Here is an 18,166-nt window from a genome sequence, read left to right on the forward strand (position 1 = left end):
GCTATTGCTTCCAAGATGATTGTCGGACTCCTGCTTCTTCCGGCATATTGTCCAGCCCATGAAGTGGGACAATTTTTCCATTCCTAATGCATGCAGTCAATACTACCCAACATGCCTGGAAAAGCCACGTTGTTCTCCAATATGCAGAAGTCTTGCCAAGTCTTCTTCGGTGGGCTTTCGCAAGTACTCATCGCCGAAGTAAGAAATTACACCTTCAACGAACTTGATGAGAGATTTGCGAATGAGTTGTATGCTCATTCTCAAATATTCGTCGTGCAAGTCGGCCGTTGTCCCGTAGGCCAACATCCTGATCGCTGCTGTACATTTCTGAACTGCAGACATACCAAGCCGACTAGTAGCATCACGCTTTTGCACAAAAAAATTGTCGGTCTCGACGAGCTTGTTCATTATTTTTTCGAACAAAGGTTTTCGCATGCGATACCTTGTTCGGAAAAATCTGGAGGAAAGATTCCATTATTCGTGATCACATGAGTTTCTATTGGATTCCACCACCACTTGTGATGGAGAATGACTTGTTATGTAGTCATAATTTGATTTTCGTGATCACATGAGTTTCTATTGGATTCCACCACCACTTGTGAGTGGAAAATGACTTGTCATGCAGGCAAACTTCCATTATTCGTGATCACATGAGTTTCTATTGGATTCCACCACCACTTGTGATGGAGAATGACTTGTTATGTAGTCATACTTTGATTTTCGTGATCACATGAGTTTCTATTGGATTCCACCACCACTTGTGAGTGGAAAATGACTTGTCATGCAGGCAAACTTCCATTATTCGTGATCACATGAGTTTCTATTGGATTCCACCACCACTTGTGATGGAGAATGGCTTGTCCATATAGTCATATTTTAATTTTCGTGATCGCATGAGTTTCTATCGGATTCCACCACCACTTGTGAATGGAAAATAACTTGTCATGAATTCAATTGAAAGACCATTCGATCGCTGGTTGCCAGCCAGTCGACCATGGGTTGAGGAGAGAGACACGGCACTGCTTTAATTTTTTTTTTTTAACTGCAATTGTGACGCAAGACCGATAAACGTGTCTAATCTTCTTCTCCCTATTCTCTATCTTCTACAGTGTTTTGTCAATATTTTCGTGTGTAAAATAATACTTCTACCAAAAATTGCTCAGGACTCTGTTATTTAAATGTGATTTTTTTTTTTTTTTGGCAACTTATATGGGTATTTTCTGCCTAGATGGATTTATCATAACAATTTTATTCGAACAGGTCAAACTTACTACACAGCAGCAAAACCTCTATTTTTCGCCAAATTGTCCTAACTTTGTTTTTACCTTTATTTTCAACCTAATTAAATAAAAAAATACATGTTTACAAATTTATAAACTTAAAAAAAAAAGATATGAAAAACCTATAAAAAGGATGTAATATTTACGTTTTAATAATTTCACCATCGTACTCTAGAAATTTACAATTCTTTAAAATGAATATACATTTGTTTTCAATTTGGGGGATTAGAAATACTCTCTCATCAGAGTCTCAAAACAAATTGAGTGTAAAAGCAAGCAGAGAGAGAGAGAGGAGGGATGATGAGAGCAGTTGACGGTGCGATTCGGAGCGTGCATACGGCGGTCAATAGCCCTCGCCTAACCAGAATCTCTCTTCGCGCTCCTAAATCGGTAACCGATTTTTGTTTACCTTTTATTTTGTATTTTCCAGCTATTCCTTGTCGATACACGTTGTAAATAACTAAAGTGTTTTGATTAATTTGTGCTGATTCTTTGTTTTTGCTTTGCTTCCCCAATCAATTATTGATTTTAAATTTATTCTGTACAATTGGATGTGTGATGAGGAAGTTGAATCCTGTTGCAGTAGTCGAATTGTTTCATTATTTTGGCATAATTGAAGTAGCTATAGGTGCTGCCTCAATGGTATTAGCCAAATTGAAGGACCAAGAAGCACATGTTTTTGGACAATTTTTGAAACTCATCCACATTGTTTCATTCGATCTATATTGGATAGTGGTTTATGAAATGGTTTGGCTGAACTGAACTACTCGAATGTTTGCATTTGCATAGTAACTAAGGAAATCAATCCCTACTTATTACTGTATGTGATGAGCAATTTCATCAGCCACATTTCTTGTGGTTGACCTGGGCAATACCTTTTGTTGTTCGTAGTTGCTTTGTTGAAGAGGACGAAGCATGATTCCAATCCATGGTAGCAACACATAGCAGCACTGGAATTAACAAGCATGTTAGGAGCTAGATGAATTTTATCAGCTTGTCTAGGTCTCCTGTTCTGATTTCCGGTGTATCATATTCTAAACGTCTCAAACTTGCTTACGCATACTGACAATTCTGTGTATTGGTGTTCATGTATCCATTGCATTTAGAGAAATGAAATTGCGGGACTTGCTAGATAAAGAAAACTCAAAAGTGAATCCAAGTCATAGTTCTTGTGTTATACTCCTTCCATCCCAAGGTAGTTGGGACATATATTTTGAGCACGAGATTTAAGAAATTGACATGTTAAACGTTAAAGTGGAAAGAGTAAAGTAAGAGAGAGGAAAGCATGAGAAAAGACAAGTTTTTGCCAAAAAATGAAATGACTCAACTACCTTTGGACAACTAAAAAAGGAATACGACTCAACTGCCTTGGGACGGAGGGAGTAGGATTCAACTTTTACTGTGTCGTGACTCGTGTGAATAATCTCATCATTTTTTTTGCTTTGTTGTGTGAACATTCTCTCAGGTGGAGGTCGAATTTGATGATGGCAGTGCATATAATCTGTCGGCTGAATATTTGCGAGTATATAGCCCTGCAGTTGATAGTAAGATCAGATCAGTCGGAGGAGAAAAGGTAACTAGAAAATGCTTAAAAATACAAAGACTCATATGATGGTTAGATGACTTGGAGTGGAAGGGCCAGATCTTTGTATGTGTATTAACTTTGATGTGGTGAAAAAACAATGATAGGTGCATGAGATTGGAACTCTACGATCATCTGCTTCTTTTCCCTTCAAATAGAAAGTAACTTGAGCATTGATCAGGTTATAGCCGGGAGGCGTCATGTTGGGATCATGTCTGCAGAACCTGTGGGAAACTATGGGGTGAGGTACTATATTCCATCGATATGGAAATGCCATTTATGACAAGTACTTTTCGATGTAGATTACTCATAGCAGTGTTGTTTCTGATTGATGTAGATTACTTTTCGATGACTTGCATAAAACAGGGATCTTCACATGGGATTATTTTTATTATCTTGGTAGCAACAAGTTTTCGCTCATGAGAAACTACCTTGAAACCATTAAGAAACACGGCCTTAGCCGTGACCCAAAACCAAGGAAGTGAAGTGTGTACTTCTAGGTGTCAGTTTGAATGCTGGTAAGGAGGCAAATCTGCATGATTTTTGTAAATCTACTCTGACATATTATAATTCACATGACACATTCTTGAACATGATGTTCTTTTTGAATAATCTGGATAAAATGCTAGTATTTCATTCGTCCATTCATCCATTCTTTCAATTCCAGAATTACTTTATGCTGATTCGTTAAGTTTTTCGGAAGCAAGTCTATGCAAGATGAATTGAAATATGGTCTTACTGAAAAAAGGAACTCATCCAGTTATTGCTGTTTCCTCAATCCAGTTTCTTTTGTTTTAGTTTTTCTTTTATATGACAACATTTGTTACATAGTAGTACATCTTTAACATGATTTTATGTTTATACGCTGGTTTTTTTTTTGGAAGGAGAAGATCGACTGAGGCCCTTTGAGAGTGGGGAGATAGGATGTTCGTTCTTTTCAATTAAGATGAATTGTCCGGAGTCATTCTTCATTCAAGATCCTTGATCTGCTGCAGGTGACGTAGATTACATTATGCCCGATTACATTCTTCAATCTTGTACCAAATGAAATTTATGTTATCTGTAGACTACCAAATAATATGACACTGCTAAATAGCTAAGAATCTGAGATGTTGCCCTCAAGATTTTTGAAAACATAGAATTCCATAATCTTTGGCAATGACAATTTTTTTTCTCATTTCCCCCTCAAATAGATTGTTGTTAAGTTCAATTTGGAGGCTTTACTTAGATTAGACATTGAATAACTATGAATTGGACCACCTACATTAAAATACATGAAGGTTGTTTTGGCTACTCGTAGGATAGCATATTAGCACGTGACAACACACTTAGCACTACCATAAGAAGCATATCGATACACATTAATAAGATCATACAGTAAGTATTAAATTGTGAGGTGAAATGTTGTAGTAGTACATTATTTTTATCATTCAACAAAAGTATATTTAAAGTGAAACAAAATACATGACAAGAAAAGAATACACTCATCCAGAAAAAATCCTCATAAAAGAGTATTTAAAAGATTAATGATCACTTACTAATATTCAAATAATATTTTCCCTTTCCTCGAATTAGTATTCTATTGGTCGTGGTCCCTTGCCTTTATGACTTTATCACAAGAATCCAGCTGTGGGCACAATTTTTAGAATTTCAGATCTCATAAATGTTGACGGAAAAAATTGTATTCCATAATTGATTTTAAATGTTGGCTCTGCTATGACCTTATTATAGAAGAAGACCCAAGTACTTCATTAATGAGACTTTACAATTTCTCGATTTGTTAAAATTTCTTACTAACTAACTATACGCATTATTTTTACATCAACGATTACGTTAGTGGAATAGATGACTGTTTTAAAATTAGAATAAAAGTTTTGAAGTAGGAATGTTATTGAGATATTATTAATAGTGTAAGTTGGTAATTTGCGTAAAGTAAGAGAAAATCATGATTAACTAAGTTAGATGATTTAATTGATGAAAAAACATTGTTGATTCTCTTTATTAAAAAGAGGGAACTATAAAATTAGTCCCTACGTATAACTGATCGAACGCGGGAGGTATCTATATTTCAAAAAATGCACCAGACACCTCTACGTATGAGTATAATATCATTTGAAGTCCTTTTTCACTTTTTTATGGTCTTTCATGTCCTTCCCACCCTCATTTTTTTTCCAAAATGCCACTAAGGGCATTTCAATCTTTCCATATTTCATAATTCACACAAATATTGATATATCTAAACATCTTTTCTTCTTTTCTAAAATTCACATCTCATTTCTCTCTTTGTCGCCCTTCCCCCTGTTTTTCTTATTTGTTTGAAAGTAATTAGTGTTGTGTTTGTCGTTCGTCTTCTTCAATGTGAACCCAGTCGGTGAACTTGTCAAATATCTGAAAAATTGGTTGCAGGTGGCCCAGATTTAACTACGAAAAGTGTTGGTGTGGCAACAAAGCTGATTTAGATATTGTCTCTGATTCAAGAAAGTGGTGAGAGTGAGAGTGAGAATGTTAGACAAGGAATGTTGAAGAAGGATGGAAGCTTAGTCTTATTTTAGGAGGGAACGAAAACCTCTATGCACAGTGACTTTGAATTCTACACCAAAATATATCAACACACTATCTTAAAGCATGCAGTCAATATCCCAATTTGAAAAGTAATGATAGAAATATTGTAAAGACTTAAAGGGAGGATGAAAAGGGCATAAAAGACCGTAAAAAGTGGAAAAGGACTTCAGACAATATTATACCCATATGTAAAAGTGTCTGGTGCATTTTTTAAAACACAGGTACCTCCAGCATTCGATCAGCCATACATCAGCCATACATAGGGGCTAAATATGTAGTTCACTCTATTAAAAAAAAGGAAAAGGTTAGGTAGATGATTTAATAGGAAAACGCTGTCGTTTCGATAGTCAACGAGAATAATGTTCCACTTCTTCATCACACTCTGTCAGCAAAACAAGATTACAAACATAATTTATACATAATTCTTCAAATAATTCTGACAATCAGAGCATTACAAAATTCGTCGAAATTTAATTTCGCCAATTAATTATACGCAGAAAAAATGTGAAAGAGAGAGCTGACTTTGGCAAAGAATCACATTTCAGATCCTTTTATAGAAAGCCCATTTCGATTCTGGCTATGCGACGATGTCAGTGCTGAGATTTCTGTGTGTGTTGGTCGCGGCGCTGGTCGGAGGCGGAGCTGCGGCGGCGGTGGCTGGGACTGCGCCGTACAGAGTTCACACGCTTTTCTCGGTGGAGTGCCAGAAATACTTCGATTGGCAGACGGTGGGGCTCATGCACAGCTTCCGCAAGGCCGGGCAGCCCGGCCCGATCACCCGGCTGCTGAGCTGCACCGAGCAAGAGAGGAAGAATTATAAGGGCATGGACTTGGCTCCCACCTTTGAGGTCCCTTCCATGAGCTTGCACCCCAAGACTGGTGATTGGTGAGTTTACTTTACTTTCCAAATTGGGCCCTTTTAATTGGAGTTTGAAAAATGCCATCTTGTCTGTGATCATGAGTTTGATTTCTCCACCAGCTTGCAATCTATGTCTATTGTTGTTGTAGTTGTAAGATTTATAGTACTACTATGTATTTATTGCTTAGGTTAGGATTTGGGATTGGATTCTTGATATTGAGAAGTGGGATTTTGTTTCTTTTTATTGCTTCCTCTTTGTGGTGTTTAATAAGTTAGTGGATTTCATTTTTTTGTTGATGGAATCAAGAAATCTGATTTTGTAAGTGTGGGAGTAGCTACAGAGAGAGAGGGGGAGGAAATTTGTAAAAGATTACACTTTTTTTCTGCATTGCGGCTGTTGACTTCTACTACTCGGCTTTAATGGCAGGTATCCGGCGATTAATAAACCAGCTGGTGTTGTCCACTGGCTTAAACATAGCAAAGAAGCAGAAAATGTTGATTGGGTGGTTATATTGGATGCTGATATGGTTGTTCGAGGTCCAATCTTACCATGGGAGCTTGGTGCTGAGAAAGGCAGGCCAGTTGCTGCATATTATGGGTAATTTTGGTTGCTCCTTTTAATAATGAACTTCATGCTTCTCTCTTTTATTAGAGGACATAGTAAGAGTAGCTAGGAACGTGTGAGTTTTGAGAGGTTTGAGTATTACGCATCTGATATCTCGATTTGAATTCTGATTTGATGTAGGAACTAGAGTATATCTATTTTAATCTAAGTCTTCCATGCAACTTCACTGATTCACTCATATTAGTTCATTGTACGTACGTACGAATGTCAAATTTGCACTTAGGAGGGCAATATTTCCCCTCTCTTGGTCATGAGATGTGTTTCGTTAATATTTTTTATAGGTCTCATAGTGTAGCTATTTGCCGTCGGACACAAGTATATCCATAGATCATAAGCGCTAACCTTTGGATTTTCGCCGGTTAAAAATTGAAATATTGATGATGTGAGAGATCCCACAAATCGAAACTTCTATTTGCTGATGAATTTTCAAAATGATGAATAAAGCTTCTTTATTGACTAGATGCCAGATGTGCTGTTATACATATTTGTAGTTGAGTTTCATATTTAGGATTCACATTTATTAAGCTTCGTGTCAAATCAAAAGTTATTTAGTTTATCATTTTGGTAGAAGAGTGAAAAAAATATAGCTTAGTAACGGTATCTCCTTTCTGATTCTTTATAGTTGAAAGAGCTTTCGTACTTAATCAAAAGATCTGCTGTCATTTTGAAATCTGCTGTTACCTTAGATAGTCATATTCTAGTGGTTTATTCATTTTAAACACTAGTACTACCATTCAATTTTAAGAATCGCAAACAGATGAACAAACCCCCCAAAAAAATATCTTCGGAATAAAATTTTCCAGTTTTGTCGTGTAATGTTACATTTGCTGTTATAATATTTATAAAAGAAGCATTTCTTGAGCAGGTACTTGATTGGATGTGACAATATTCTTGCTAAGTTACACACAAAGCATCCTGAACTCTGTGACAAGGTCGGTGGGCTTTTAGCCTTTCACATTGATGATCTTCGAGTTTTTGCACCATTGTGGTTATCGAAGACTGAAGAAGTACGGGCAGATAAAGCTCACTGGTCGACCAACATCACTGGTGATATATTTGGAACAGGGTGGATCAGTGAAATGTATGGATATTCATTCGGTGCTGCAGAGGTAACTTTGGATGCTATATTCCATTGTACCTTTATACATAAATATGAATATAGTTGACTTTATGATTTGCTTTCGTCAGGTGGGACTTCGTCACAAGATAAATGATAACTTGATGATATATCCAGGCTATGTTCCTAGAGAGGGCGTTGAGCCCATCCTTATGCACTACGGCTTAACTTTTAATGTCGGAAATTGGTCATTCAGTAAGTTAGAACATCACGAAGACAGTATTGTGTATGATTGTGGGCGTCTCTTTCCCGAACCCCCTTATCCTAGAGAGGTATGATTGTATTACTCAAAAACCGAACTTTGTATTATGCTTTCTGTTCTGTAAAGTCATCATGTTTCTCTTGCAGGTGAAAGAAATGGAAAGTGATCCAAACAAAAGAAGGGCTCTATTTCTTAGTTTAGAGTGTATAAATACCATTAATGAAGGTTTATTGTTGAACCATGAAAAACACAGCTGTCCAAAGCCGAAGTGGACGAAATATTTGAGTTTCTTAAAGAGCAAAACTTTCGCGGAGATAACACAACCGAAACAACTGACTCCAAAAACCCTTGAAATGATGGAGGATGTTCACGAACAGAAGCAAGACGTTGGTGAGCCGGAAAAGCCTCACCCAAAAATACATACCATTTTCTCTACAGAATGCACCCCTTACTTCGATTGGCAAACTTTGGGGCTTGTCCATAGTTTCAACCAGAGCGGCCAGCCGGGGGGAATCACGAGACTTCTAAGTTGTACAGACGAGGACTTGAAGAAATACAAGGGACGTGATCTAGCTCCCACTCATTATGTCCCGTCCATGAGCCGACATCCATTAACGGGAGACTGGTAATGCCTTCTTTTACTAAATAACCTTGGCACGAAATTATTTTGAGATGTATGGATGAAAAAGGAAATCAACGCGTGTTTTAATGCATAGAATACTCATGCAGGTATCCGGCAATTAATAAACCAGCTGCGGTTCTGCATTGGATTAACCATGTAAAGACCGATGCAGAATACATCGTGATCCTGGATGCTGACATGATAATGAGAGGACCAATCACACCTTGGGAATTCAAGGCTGCCAAAGGCAGACCTGTTTCGACTCCCTATGAGTAAGACATTGTTTCCCTGCTAATTTGTCATGAATTGCTCGACCAACCTTTAGAAGCTTCTTGCGAAACACCTTAATTTTCTACTAGAACGATGGATTACTCGATGTTTACTTGAAATTTGTTGGATACCACAACAGCTACCTCATTGGCTGCGACAATGAGCTTGCGAAGATCCACACGAGCCATCCTAAGCTTTGTGACAAGGTTGGAGGCGTTATCATAATGCACATAACGGATCTAAGAAAATTCGCTCTACGTTGGTTGCACAAAACGGAGGAAGTCAGAGCCGATATGGCCCATTGGCCTAAAAAATTCACCGGCGATATTTATGAAGGTGGTTGGATCAGTGAGATGTATGGTTACTCCTTTGCTGCAGCAGAGGTAATTCGAGAACTTCTTTAATTGTTTAAAGTAGCTTTCTTTTTCGATAATGTTATAAACATGCGTGGTAAATTCCTCGATGCAGATGAATCTACGGCATGTCATAAGCAGGGAAATCCTGATATACCCCGGATACATTCCTGCACCTGGTGTGAACTACAGAGTATTTCACTACGGCTTGGAGTTTAGGGTCGGTAACTGGAGCTTCGACAAAGCTAAATGGAGACATATGGACGTCGCTGACAAATGTTGGGTTACGTTTCCCGACCCTCCAGATCCATCAACCCTCGACCGGTCTAACAAGGATTCGTTGCAGCGTGACTTGCTTAGCATAGAGTGTGCAAAATCCTTGAACGAGGCTCTACGCGGTTATTATAGAAAGAAATGCCTCGATCCCAATTCCTTGCTCCCTCCAACACGAGAAACGCGTCATCCTCCTTCCTTGACGACTCCGACTCAGAAGGCCCCAGATCTTCCCACCCCGGATCATGAGAAGGCCGGTGAAATTACAACCGCGAGGAAGATTGGGAAACTCGATAAAACTGAGGTCACGAGGCAGGATTCGGAGGTGAAGAACGAAACTAACGAGCTGTCTCCGCCAGAAGAGACGAACCAGGCCTTCACATCCATGAGAGTCTGGATAATGTGCTTCTGGGCGTTCTCCATCATTGGTTTCTTGGTAGTGATGTATGTAATGGTCTCGAATCGAAGAGGGCAGAGGAAGCGGGGAAAAGTGTATAAGCCCAAGAGACGAAGCTCGTATACGGGATCATGGGAACGCAATGCTGAAACGTCGTAGCTTCCCTTGGTATATTATGATCTGACTCATTGCTTGCAGAGATGCCAAGTGGAGCAACACACTCGTATCTGAACCGCGGCGCCCGCCTTTCAGCAAAGAAAGACGAGCATCCATGGCTCGCTCGTCTCACCGGTGCTGGGTGTGGTTTTGCTTCCATTTTTTGTAATCGGAGTTTTTGATGAACTTGAAATTAAGTATACTCGGAGTGTAATTCTTAGGGAAAAGATATTTATACAGAATGAATAAAATGTGATTGTGAAACCTTTATTGCTTTCTTTCGAAGGTCTACTTTTCTGTCTCACAAATATTATACTAAGACTTATTTTTATAAACAACCAATCATTTAAATTTTATATACCAATTAACACTTAAATCTTATACCTGTTTTTATATTATTCACATTACCCTTATGAATAATACGAACATGCATAATTTTATTAAAACAAACAAACCTTACACAATTTAAATAATAAAAAAAAAAAAAAAAAAAATGCACAATTAAAAAAAATAGAAGTGAAAACAGTGGATTATTAACAAATTAAATTACGGAATGGCAGAAGGCATGGGCGACTACTAAACAAAAAAATCATGATAGTAAATAAAATACATACTAATAAATCCTAGACCTTTATTTACCCTTTATAAATTCTGACCACGCACTGAAACAAGTTAAGCCTATTTCACTTTGATGCTGTCCACTCTCATCAAAGTCTTAGATTAAACCAAAAATGTTTGGCGAAAATTAGATATACATTTATTTGGAGTAATACATTTCACTTTTTTTTTTCAACAAATTAACTTGTGTAGAGAAGACCTAAAATTTAATTGGCATGGAGTACTATTGAAAATCATTTTTTCTCATTCGAAAGAAGGTAAAGAGTCAAGGCATCTTGAGAAGAAATCCTTTTTCGATTTTAAGATTTATGTATCGGACCATATCTACAAAATCGAACAATATTCACGAAACTGAATCTTATTTAGTCTATCAAACCGAACATCATAGTAATGGCGATCTTGCAAGATCGGGTAGAAGCAAGACTCCCTTGATTGGGATGCTAGGAATGGAAGAGCATCCGTGAATCCAATCCCATTTCCCTTCACTCCAAACAATAATACCAGAGCCAAGATCCTTATACAAACAAATCATCCCATCAATCCCCACACACTTGACACACCCCCAATTCATCTTCTCCCCCAACAACCTCATCCCCAATTCCACCGGCACCTCCCCCACCGCCCCCCACCGATCCCCGCCGCCCAGCTCCCACACCCGCCCGCCTCCTCCCGACGTCCCCCCCACCACCGCCACCTTCCCCTCCCTCCGCACCAGCGCCGCAAACTCCAGCCTGTCCGCCATCGGCACGCCCACCTCCCTCCACCTGTTCGACGAAATGTCAAACCCCATCACGCTGTACGCCCGCGCCGACGTCATCCAATACAACACGCCGTCGCCGGCGCCGCAGTAAACACTCTCGTTCGGCGTCCACACCGTCAGCCTCACCGCGAACTCCACCGGCATCTCCCCCGCCACCCGCCACTCGCCGGCGCCGGCGGAGTCGTATACCTCCACGGTCGGCTCGTAGGCCCCGCCGGCCTCCGACATCCCTCCGGCCACGTAGATTCGGAAGCTCCGGCGGCCCGGCGGCGCCACCACTCCGACGGCCGGATTGGTCCGGGCGACGCGGAGGGCGGGGAGGGCTCTGAGTTGGGCGGTGAAGGGGTTGCAGATCGCCAGCTGGAGCCGAGTCGCGGAGGCGAGCTTCATGAGGATGAAGCCGCCGATGGCCGCGATCGGCTTCAGCGGCGGCAGGCTAGCGCCACCCCGATCGAGATCCAGTTGGTGCCAGCTGTCCTCGATCGGGTTGTGGGCGTAGCAGGAAGTGAGGCCCCAGCTGCGGGCCGGCAATGCCAGGAACCACGGCGGGTGGCGGTTCCGCGGAACCGCCAGCTCGGCCGTGGCGCGCCAGCCTCTGCAGGCGGCGCGGGCCCGGGCGAGGGAGTCCGGGGGGAGGTAGGAGAAGATGTTGGCGAGGAGATCATTTGGGAGATTGCTCCACATCTCCTTAAACCAACAACAAAGAAGAAGAAGAAGAAGAAGAAGAAGAATGATAGGATTACGCAAATATGTTGTAGTAGAATGAAATCTTGTGAAGTGATGATGAAAGGGGATCAATGATTGTGTGTGTGGGGATGTGTGCTCACATGAACTCTCGAGGGGGCCCACATGGGCAATGGCAAGTTTCTTCGTAGTATTATTATATTGTTGGGTGTGAAAATAGCGGTTGTTGATGGTGAGGAAAGGCCATTTGAAGAAGGTGGGGCTTTCTTTGAAAGTGATGCTGGGTTTGTCTATTTGCCTTTGAAGATGATGGCATAGATTCTCTCTTTTGCCACTTGCTGTGGGAATCGGCTGTTTTTGGCAATCAAGCGGTGAAATTTTTGTTCTTCATTTTACACCAGTTTTTATGATCCACTTTTCTTACACAAAACCGACATCTAAAAAGAACTAGTTTTAGACGGCTCTAAATCACTTATGCCATTTTCTACTTCATCTTCTATTACTACACAAACATGAGTGATCCCCTCGAAACAACTTACTAGCTCTCATTACTTTTTTAAGAAAAATGGATCAAAGTAAATCATAACTTGATGAAAATCTGTGTAAAAGTCGAAAAACTAATCCAATTTTAGTTATGGGGGCAAATCTATCTCTTCAGAAACAACTGAGTTGAGCCCCATTCCAATTTTAATCATAATATAGATTTCGAATACTTTAGAGGCTGTTTAAGTGTTTTTACTTCAAAATATCGAGCTATATTCCGATAATTGATGATTAAATAATTTTTTACTATTACTAAGTACTTCCGAGTAGAAAATAAAGTTGACATACTAGGAATATTTAGTTAATGCAAAGCACGTGTAAGTTTTAACATCCTTTATAAATTACTTTAATTAGTTTTTAATTGCTACACGTCATATTGAATATACAAATGTTAAATACTACGAGTGGAATTGAATTTTTATTTGAATTTGTTAATAATATGATCATTTTGTTGGCATAGTGTTACTTGTATTAGATGAACTAATTTTGTTGGCAATTAAATACCTAATTACCATAAACCAAGAGAGATAAGTAGGTGATTGATTGATTAGAGCATCATTTTCACCGAATAATTCTTGAATAGGACTATAGGAGTAGTAGTTTTAGTCTTATAGATAAGATAACCGCAACACGCATCTTTAAGGAAGAGAGTTTACTATAACGACGCTTCTTATCTTGACAAGAGCATCCACATTTTTTTAGGTTGATTATAGTGTGTGTTTTCGAGCTTTCATTGGTGCATATCTTCACTATATATATTCTTATTCAGCATAAATCAAATTTGATCAAGGGGTATCTTTTAAACAAATGTGAGTTGGCGATGAAAACACTAAAAATTCGATACATTTTTTGAAAAACACTTAAAATTATTACTTCCGTCTATTATTCAAAATTACACTTACTTTTATTCATGAAATTTTCTTTTTCTTTATCTTACTTTATCCATATATTTTTTTTTAATGATTAAATGAATTTAAATTTAAAAGTCATGCCACGGAAGAAAAGTTCAGTCCTTAACATTGGGCGTCACATATAGTCTGTATATGTGGTTATTTTTCATGGACAAAGTCACACAGAGAAAATAATACTCCCTAAACCCGAAAATAATACTCCCTACGTCCTACAACAGAAGTCATATTTGTTTTGGGCACTAGTTTTAAAAAATGTAAAGAAAAGTTAGTTGAATAAGTTAGTGGAATTAATGTGAGTCTCATATATATATACTCTCTCCGTCCCATAGAAATATGCTCTTTAGGGTTGACACGAGTTTTAATGCGTAATTTGGTAAAATAAGAGAGAAGGGGGAAAAAAGTAGTTAAAATTATGTAGTGGATGGTGGGGCCCATAGTTGATAAAGTAAAAGAGAAGGAAAAAAAATTTACCATAAAATGAATATGGACTATTTCTATGAGAAAGATGAAAAAGGAAATATAACCTATTTTTATGGGACGGAAAGAGTATTAGTTTTATAGTAATAAAATATGAGTGGAATGAGTTAGTAGAACGTGTGTGGCCTATTTACTATTTATAGTAGTAAAAGTGAAATAAAATTTTTATTGTCCAATAGGCTAAAATATGAATCTGAGACAGAGAGAAGTAACTTTTGTTTTTATTAGAAGCCTCAAATAGTCAAATGCTATTTTTTAGTGTGCATAGAGAATAGCGATAAACTGTGCAAGGTGATCCATGGGCCGAAGATAAATTTTGGCCCGTCTAATATAAATGTTACTACTTGACATTTTAGGCCCAATTATGCTCTATTATTGGTTACATGATTTGGTTATATAGGGCGTTCACACTCACACACTCTCTTTGTGAAACAGAATTTTCTTATGCGAATAGATCGAGCAGTGTTATATTGTTAACTATAATTAAATAATAGCTATTAGATTTAAATTAAAGGCTTAGATCATTAATTTTTAAATGTCAATATGATCAATGAAAAACGTCAATAAGGTCATAAGATTAATTCTAAAAAATATTAATATGGGTATTAATGTCAATTAACTACATGTCTAGTTATAACTAACTTTTAAAAGAAATCTCAAAACTTTAAATTCATATAACATATATCAAATTAAAGATAATTTCATAAGAATTCCAACGATATCCTACATGCATATGTTCCGACGTCAAAATTTGAAAAAAAAAATCAAAATTTTATTATTTTTTCGTACAAGCAGAAATATTAACATACTATATAAAATATTGTCAATATAATAAATATAGAATGCCAATATAAGCAATGTGTTAACATTCTTAAAGCATTGTGTTGACATTCTCAAAGCATTGCGTTGATATTTTCGAAACACTATATTGATATTTTCATCCAAAACCCTAATTTGGAGTTTTTTTTATCTTTTTTTATTTTATTAATAAAAACGAAAATTACACGTGGCAAATTATAGACCACACGTTTTCTAAAATCCTATGATATTAAATTAGTCATAGTTAGCCATTAAATGATGAGTTAGTAATTGATCACTCCCCTGTCATAAATTGGTATGAAATGAGGATTGCATAAGGGATTTCCTGAATCAACTATGACAAGGGAGTGATCTATAACAGGGGAGTGATCACTCCACACGTATGAAATGAGGATTGCATAAGGGATTTAATTACTCATATAATTGTGAAAAGTTCAACTATAGGGTACTCCGAATAGTAAGGAACTATAAAAAATAGTTAGGCTTTACAATTTTCTGTTACCTTGAATTATTACATGACGTTCTCATAAAAATTAAATGGGCAAAAATCATATCTAATTTCACCTCCCTTTTATATTTTTTCATAATTATTGTCCAAGTCCCACTTTTCAGGTCAGTTACTTAAGATAGGAAAACTACCGTGGATTCATAAATCTTTCAAGATTAAAATAATCAATAATTTAAAGATGGGGTTCTGAATTTGACGTTGTGGCTCAGGTTTTGATTTGGTCTACAACACTTCTGTTTCATTTTATGTCATTAAAAAATTTTAGAACAATCTTGACCTTATAAATTGTTGTTTTACCATTTGAGAACCCCTTCCTAATCCAAAAAAAAAAAAACCCTTCCTAATCAAGGTGGGAATTGGTGGAATTGTGACTTTATTATGAACTAATTCTAGACAAATAGAAAATATCATACTGCCATTTGTCACTCTTGATGATAATGTAGTAACAAATTTTATTGTTCTTATAATGATTAATAGGCATTGGAAAAAAAATTGTGATGTTAAACTGTTTAGTTTACTAAAGCTTAGCAAAATGGTGCATAATAAAATGATGCATTAATAGCTTAGTACATGATGACTGCAGTTCAAATGGTATCTACATTATTGATGAAGTTGTTAAGCTTCTTGTTTGATGTCTTGTGTTAAACCACGATTATCACTAAGGTTATTGCGTTCTTGTTGATGCAACGGGAGTGAGGAAGCTTCTCGCGTGTTGCAAGCCCAACCGTGTTCTAGACGTCTCAAGGACCGGTTTAAAGCCAAATGTATTAAGTGTATTGCTTCTCTGTTTTTTTGGCAGAATATGCATAGCAGCATATGATATTTTTTTTGTAGTAGAGAGTTATATGAAATGAGAAATTTCCTCAAATTGTGAAATACTACAAAGATTAGGACATTTTTTTTTGTCTGTGTCCAAACAAAGAGCATGCTAAGTTTTTGGGATCCCTAAATATCTTGTCAGATTTTCTTTGGATTCTTGAATTTTAATCACAAGTTGGGCCAAGATTTTATGTAATGTGCATTGCCTCTCAAATAAGCCAGAGATAATTTGGACAACAGCAATGGACAGTGGACAATGACATTTGCCATAAAGTCTTCCTACTTATTCCTATTCTTAGCTTAAAAATAAATTTTCAAAATTTAATAAGAATTCTATAATTAAGACAGTCAATTTTATTTCATAAATAATAAGCAGCAAATAATAGTAGGTATGATAAGGACATGATTATTTTAGAATAAAGTTCAGAAGAGATTCCAACTATTATGACATGTCTGGTCCATACACTACTTACCATTCTTGCAAATTTCAGCAGAAATTACTCTCTTTCTCTCTCTTATCACTGCTAGGTTTAATTAATCTCTATGAACTATACAAAAATTCTTGTACAACAAATTTAAAATGGGGGGACACAGCTTTCATTTCAAGATTTGAAATTCCAACTTTTTAAGGTCCTTTGCCATTCACCATGCTGTTGAGAGAAAACTTCACAAAAATAAACCAAGGAATTTGTTTTGTAGCATTTGGATCAAAATGAGTGATTAAAAAATAATTTCTGTAACATGTGGGAAATAATTTCTTGATTGAAGACATACATGGTGAAGATCTTTTCCACATGATCATTGATGAGTAGTGGTTTGTACTTTTTTGTGATAGGACCCCTCTAAACTTGGAACTATTTTTCTCTAATGCCTTTCTTCAACCCCACATATATTTCATTTTCATTTTTGTATTAGTTATTTCAGCAATTCTTGAAAAAAAACTTAGTTTTCCTTTAGAAGTATATTTGAAAAAGAATAAAAAAATCTCTTGTTTTCTTACAAGCTGGGATTAAGAATGATCTCCCAGCTTTGGTTTTTCAGATTTGCAAGCTGATAGGTGTGTGAATCAGTGTACAAAACAACCTTATTTCTCCAAGATTCCTTAAATTCCTGTGGGATTCTTGCAGAATATTCCATCAGTTCAGACAGCAATGAATCAGTAAAACAGGCAGCCTCAAATTCAGCACAAGTGTTGGTTGGATCACAGTTTCAAGGATGTCATTGTGTTTCCAACCATTCCACTATGCATCAAAGATAAAATGTTGTGTGAGAAAACACACAAGAAGCCAGAGCCAAGGCAGGAAGAATAATCCATCACTAGTGAAAGTTGCAAGTGCTGAGACCACCTCAACTTCCTTCCTCCACAAGCAGTCATCTGATGCACTCATTGGCCCGGGCAATGGCATCGGTATAATTGGAGGCGTGTCGATTGATTCCACCTTGAGTTTCGCAAAAAGGTTGAAAAACTTGCTGTTGGAGGAGGAAGGCAGTAGCCCTCCTTTCATATTATGTTCTGATCCATCTCTCAGCAAGGAGCTTTCATCCCTTGACAGAAGCTCATCTCCCTTCTCCTCTGCCAAACCGGAAGCCGATTGCAGCACCATCGTGGAGAATCTGAGGCAGAAACAAGCTTTTCTTGACAGGTCCGGAGTGTGCTGTGTGGTGATGCCCTGCCATATCTCACATTCTTGGCATGATGAGATTAAAGAGGGGTGTTCGGTTCCATTCC

General features: G+C 37.6%; 3 protein-coding genes across 12 annotated transcripts; 2 read left to right on the top strand and 1 right to left on the bottom strand.

The window, feature by feature from the left end:
• Nucleotides 1-1,488: 1,488 nt before the first annotated feature.
• On the top strand, nucleotides 1,489-4,039 carry LOC125205312. Of its 10 annotated transcripts, none has more exons than XM_048104161.1 (5): nucleotides 1,490-1,670; nucleotides 2,746-2,853; nucleotides 3,044-3,108; nucleotides 3,200-3,380; nucleotides 3,750-4,039. In XM_048104161.1, exons 1-4 carry the CDS (start codon nucleotides 1,578-1,580, stop codon nucleotides 3,345-3,347), a joined length of 414 nt encoding a protein of 137 aa, XP_047960118.1. In that variant the 5' UTR covers nucleotides 1,490-1,577; the 3' UTR covers nucleotides 3,348-3,380; nucleotides 3,750-4,039. The 10 variants fall into 10 exon arrangements, with proteins under 10 accessions (XP_047960119.1, XP_047960120.1, XP_047960118.1 ...); XM_048104160.1 differs by having other exon boundaries at nucleotides 3,753-4,039; XM_048104159.1 differs by having other exon boundaries at nucleotides 1,492-1,670; nucleotides 3,747-4,039.
• A 1,791-nt stretch (nucleotides 4,040-5,830) lies between these two features.
• Nucleotides 5,831-10,568, top strand: LOC125205311 (peptidyl serine alpha-galactosyltransferase-like). Its single transcript, XM_048104158.1, has 8 exons — nucleotides 5,831-6,310; nucleotides 6,711-6,881; nucleotides 7,774-8,017; nucleotides 8,097-8,297; nucleotides 8,374-8,852; nucleotides 8,957-9,121; nucleotides 9,259-9,502; nucleotides 9,588-10,568. The coding sequence occupies exons 1-8, from the start codon at nucleotides 6,012-6,014 to the stop codon at nucleotides 10,299-10,301; spliced, it is 2,517 nt and encodes an 838-aa protein (XP_047960115.1). The 5' UTR covers nucleotides 5,831-6,011; the 3' UTR covers nucleotides 10,302-10,568.
• A 623-nt stretch (nucleotides 10,569-11,191) lies between these two features.
• On the bottom strand, nucleotides 11,192-12,756 carry LOC125204017 (F-box/kelch-repeat protein At5g15710-like). The gene has a single exon (XM_048102553.1). The coding sequence runs from the start codon at nucleotides 12,358-12,360 to the stop codon at nucleotides 11,299-11,301; it is 1,062 nt and encodes a 353-aa protein (XP_047958510.1). The 5' UTR covers nucleotides 12,361-12,756; the 3' UTR covers nucleotides 11,192-11,298.
• Between the last annotated feature and the right edge of the window lie 5,410 nt (nucleotides 12,757-18,166).

This window comes from Salvia hispanica, chromosome 2 (genome assembly GCF_023119035.1).
Source record: "Salvia hispanica cultivar TCC Black 2014 chromosome 2, UniMelb_Shisp_WGS_1.0, whole genome shotgun sequence".
In the NCBI taxonomy this organism is placed as follows: Eukaryota; Viridiplantae; Streptophyta; class Magnoliopsida; order Lamiales; family Lamiaceae; genus Salvia; species Salvia hispanica.

Coding starts and splice junctions, on each gene's coding strand:
- LOC125205312 (XM_048104161.1), top strand. CDS start 1,578: ATGATGAGAGCAGTTGACGGTGCGATTCGGAGCGTGCATACGGCGGTC. Junction 2,854..3,043: donor GATCAGTCGGAGGAGAAAAG/GTAACTAGAAAA, acceptor AGCATTGATCAG/GTTATAGCCGGGAGGCGTCA. Junction 3,109..3,199: donor GTGGGAAACTATGGGGTGAG/GTACTATATTCC, acceptor TGATTGATGTAG/ATTACTTTTCGATGACTTGC.
- LOC125205311 (XM_048104158.1), top strand. CDS start 6,012: ATGTCAGTGCTGAGATTTCTGTGTGTGTTGGTCGCGGCGCTGGTCGGA. Junction 8,018..8,096: donor ATTCATTCGGTGCTGCAGAG/GTAACTTTGGAT, acceptor TGCTTTCGTCAG/GTGGGACTTCGTCACAAGAT. Junction 8,853..8,956: donor CATCCATTAACGGGAGACTG/GTAATGCCTTCT, acceptor ATACTCATGCAG/GTATCCGGCAATTAATAAAC.
- LOC125204017 (XM_048102553.1), bottom strand. CDS start 12,360: ATGTGGAGCAATCTCCCAAATGATCTCCTCGCCAACATCTTCTCCTAC.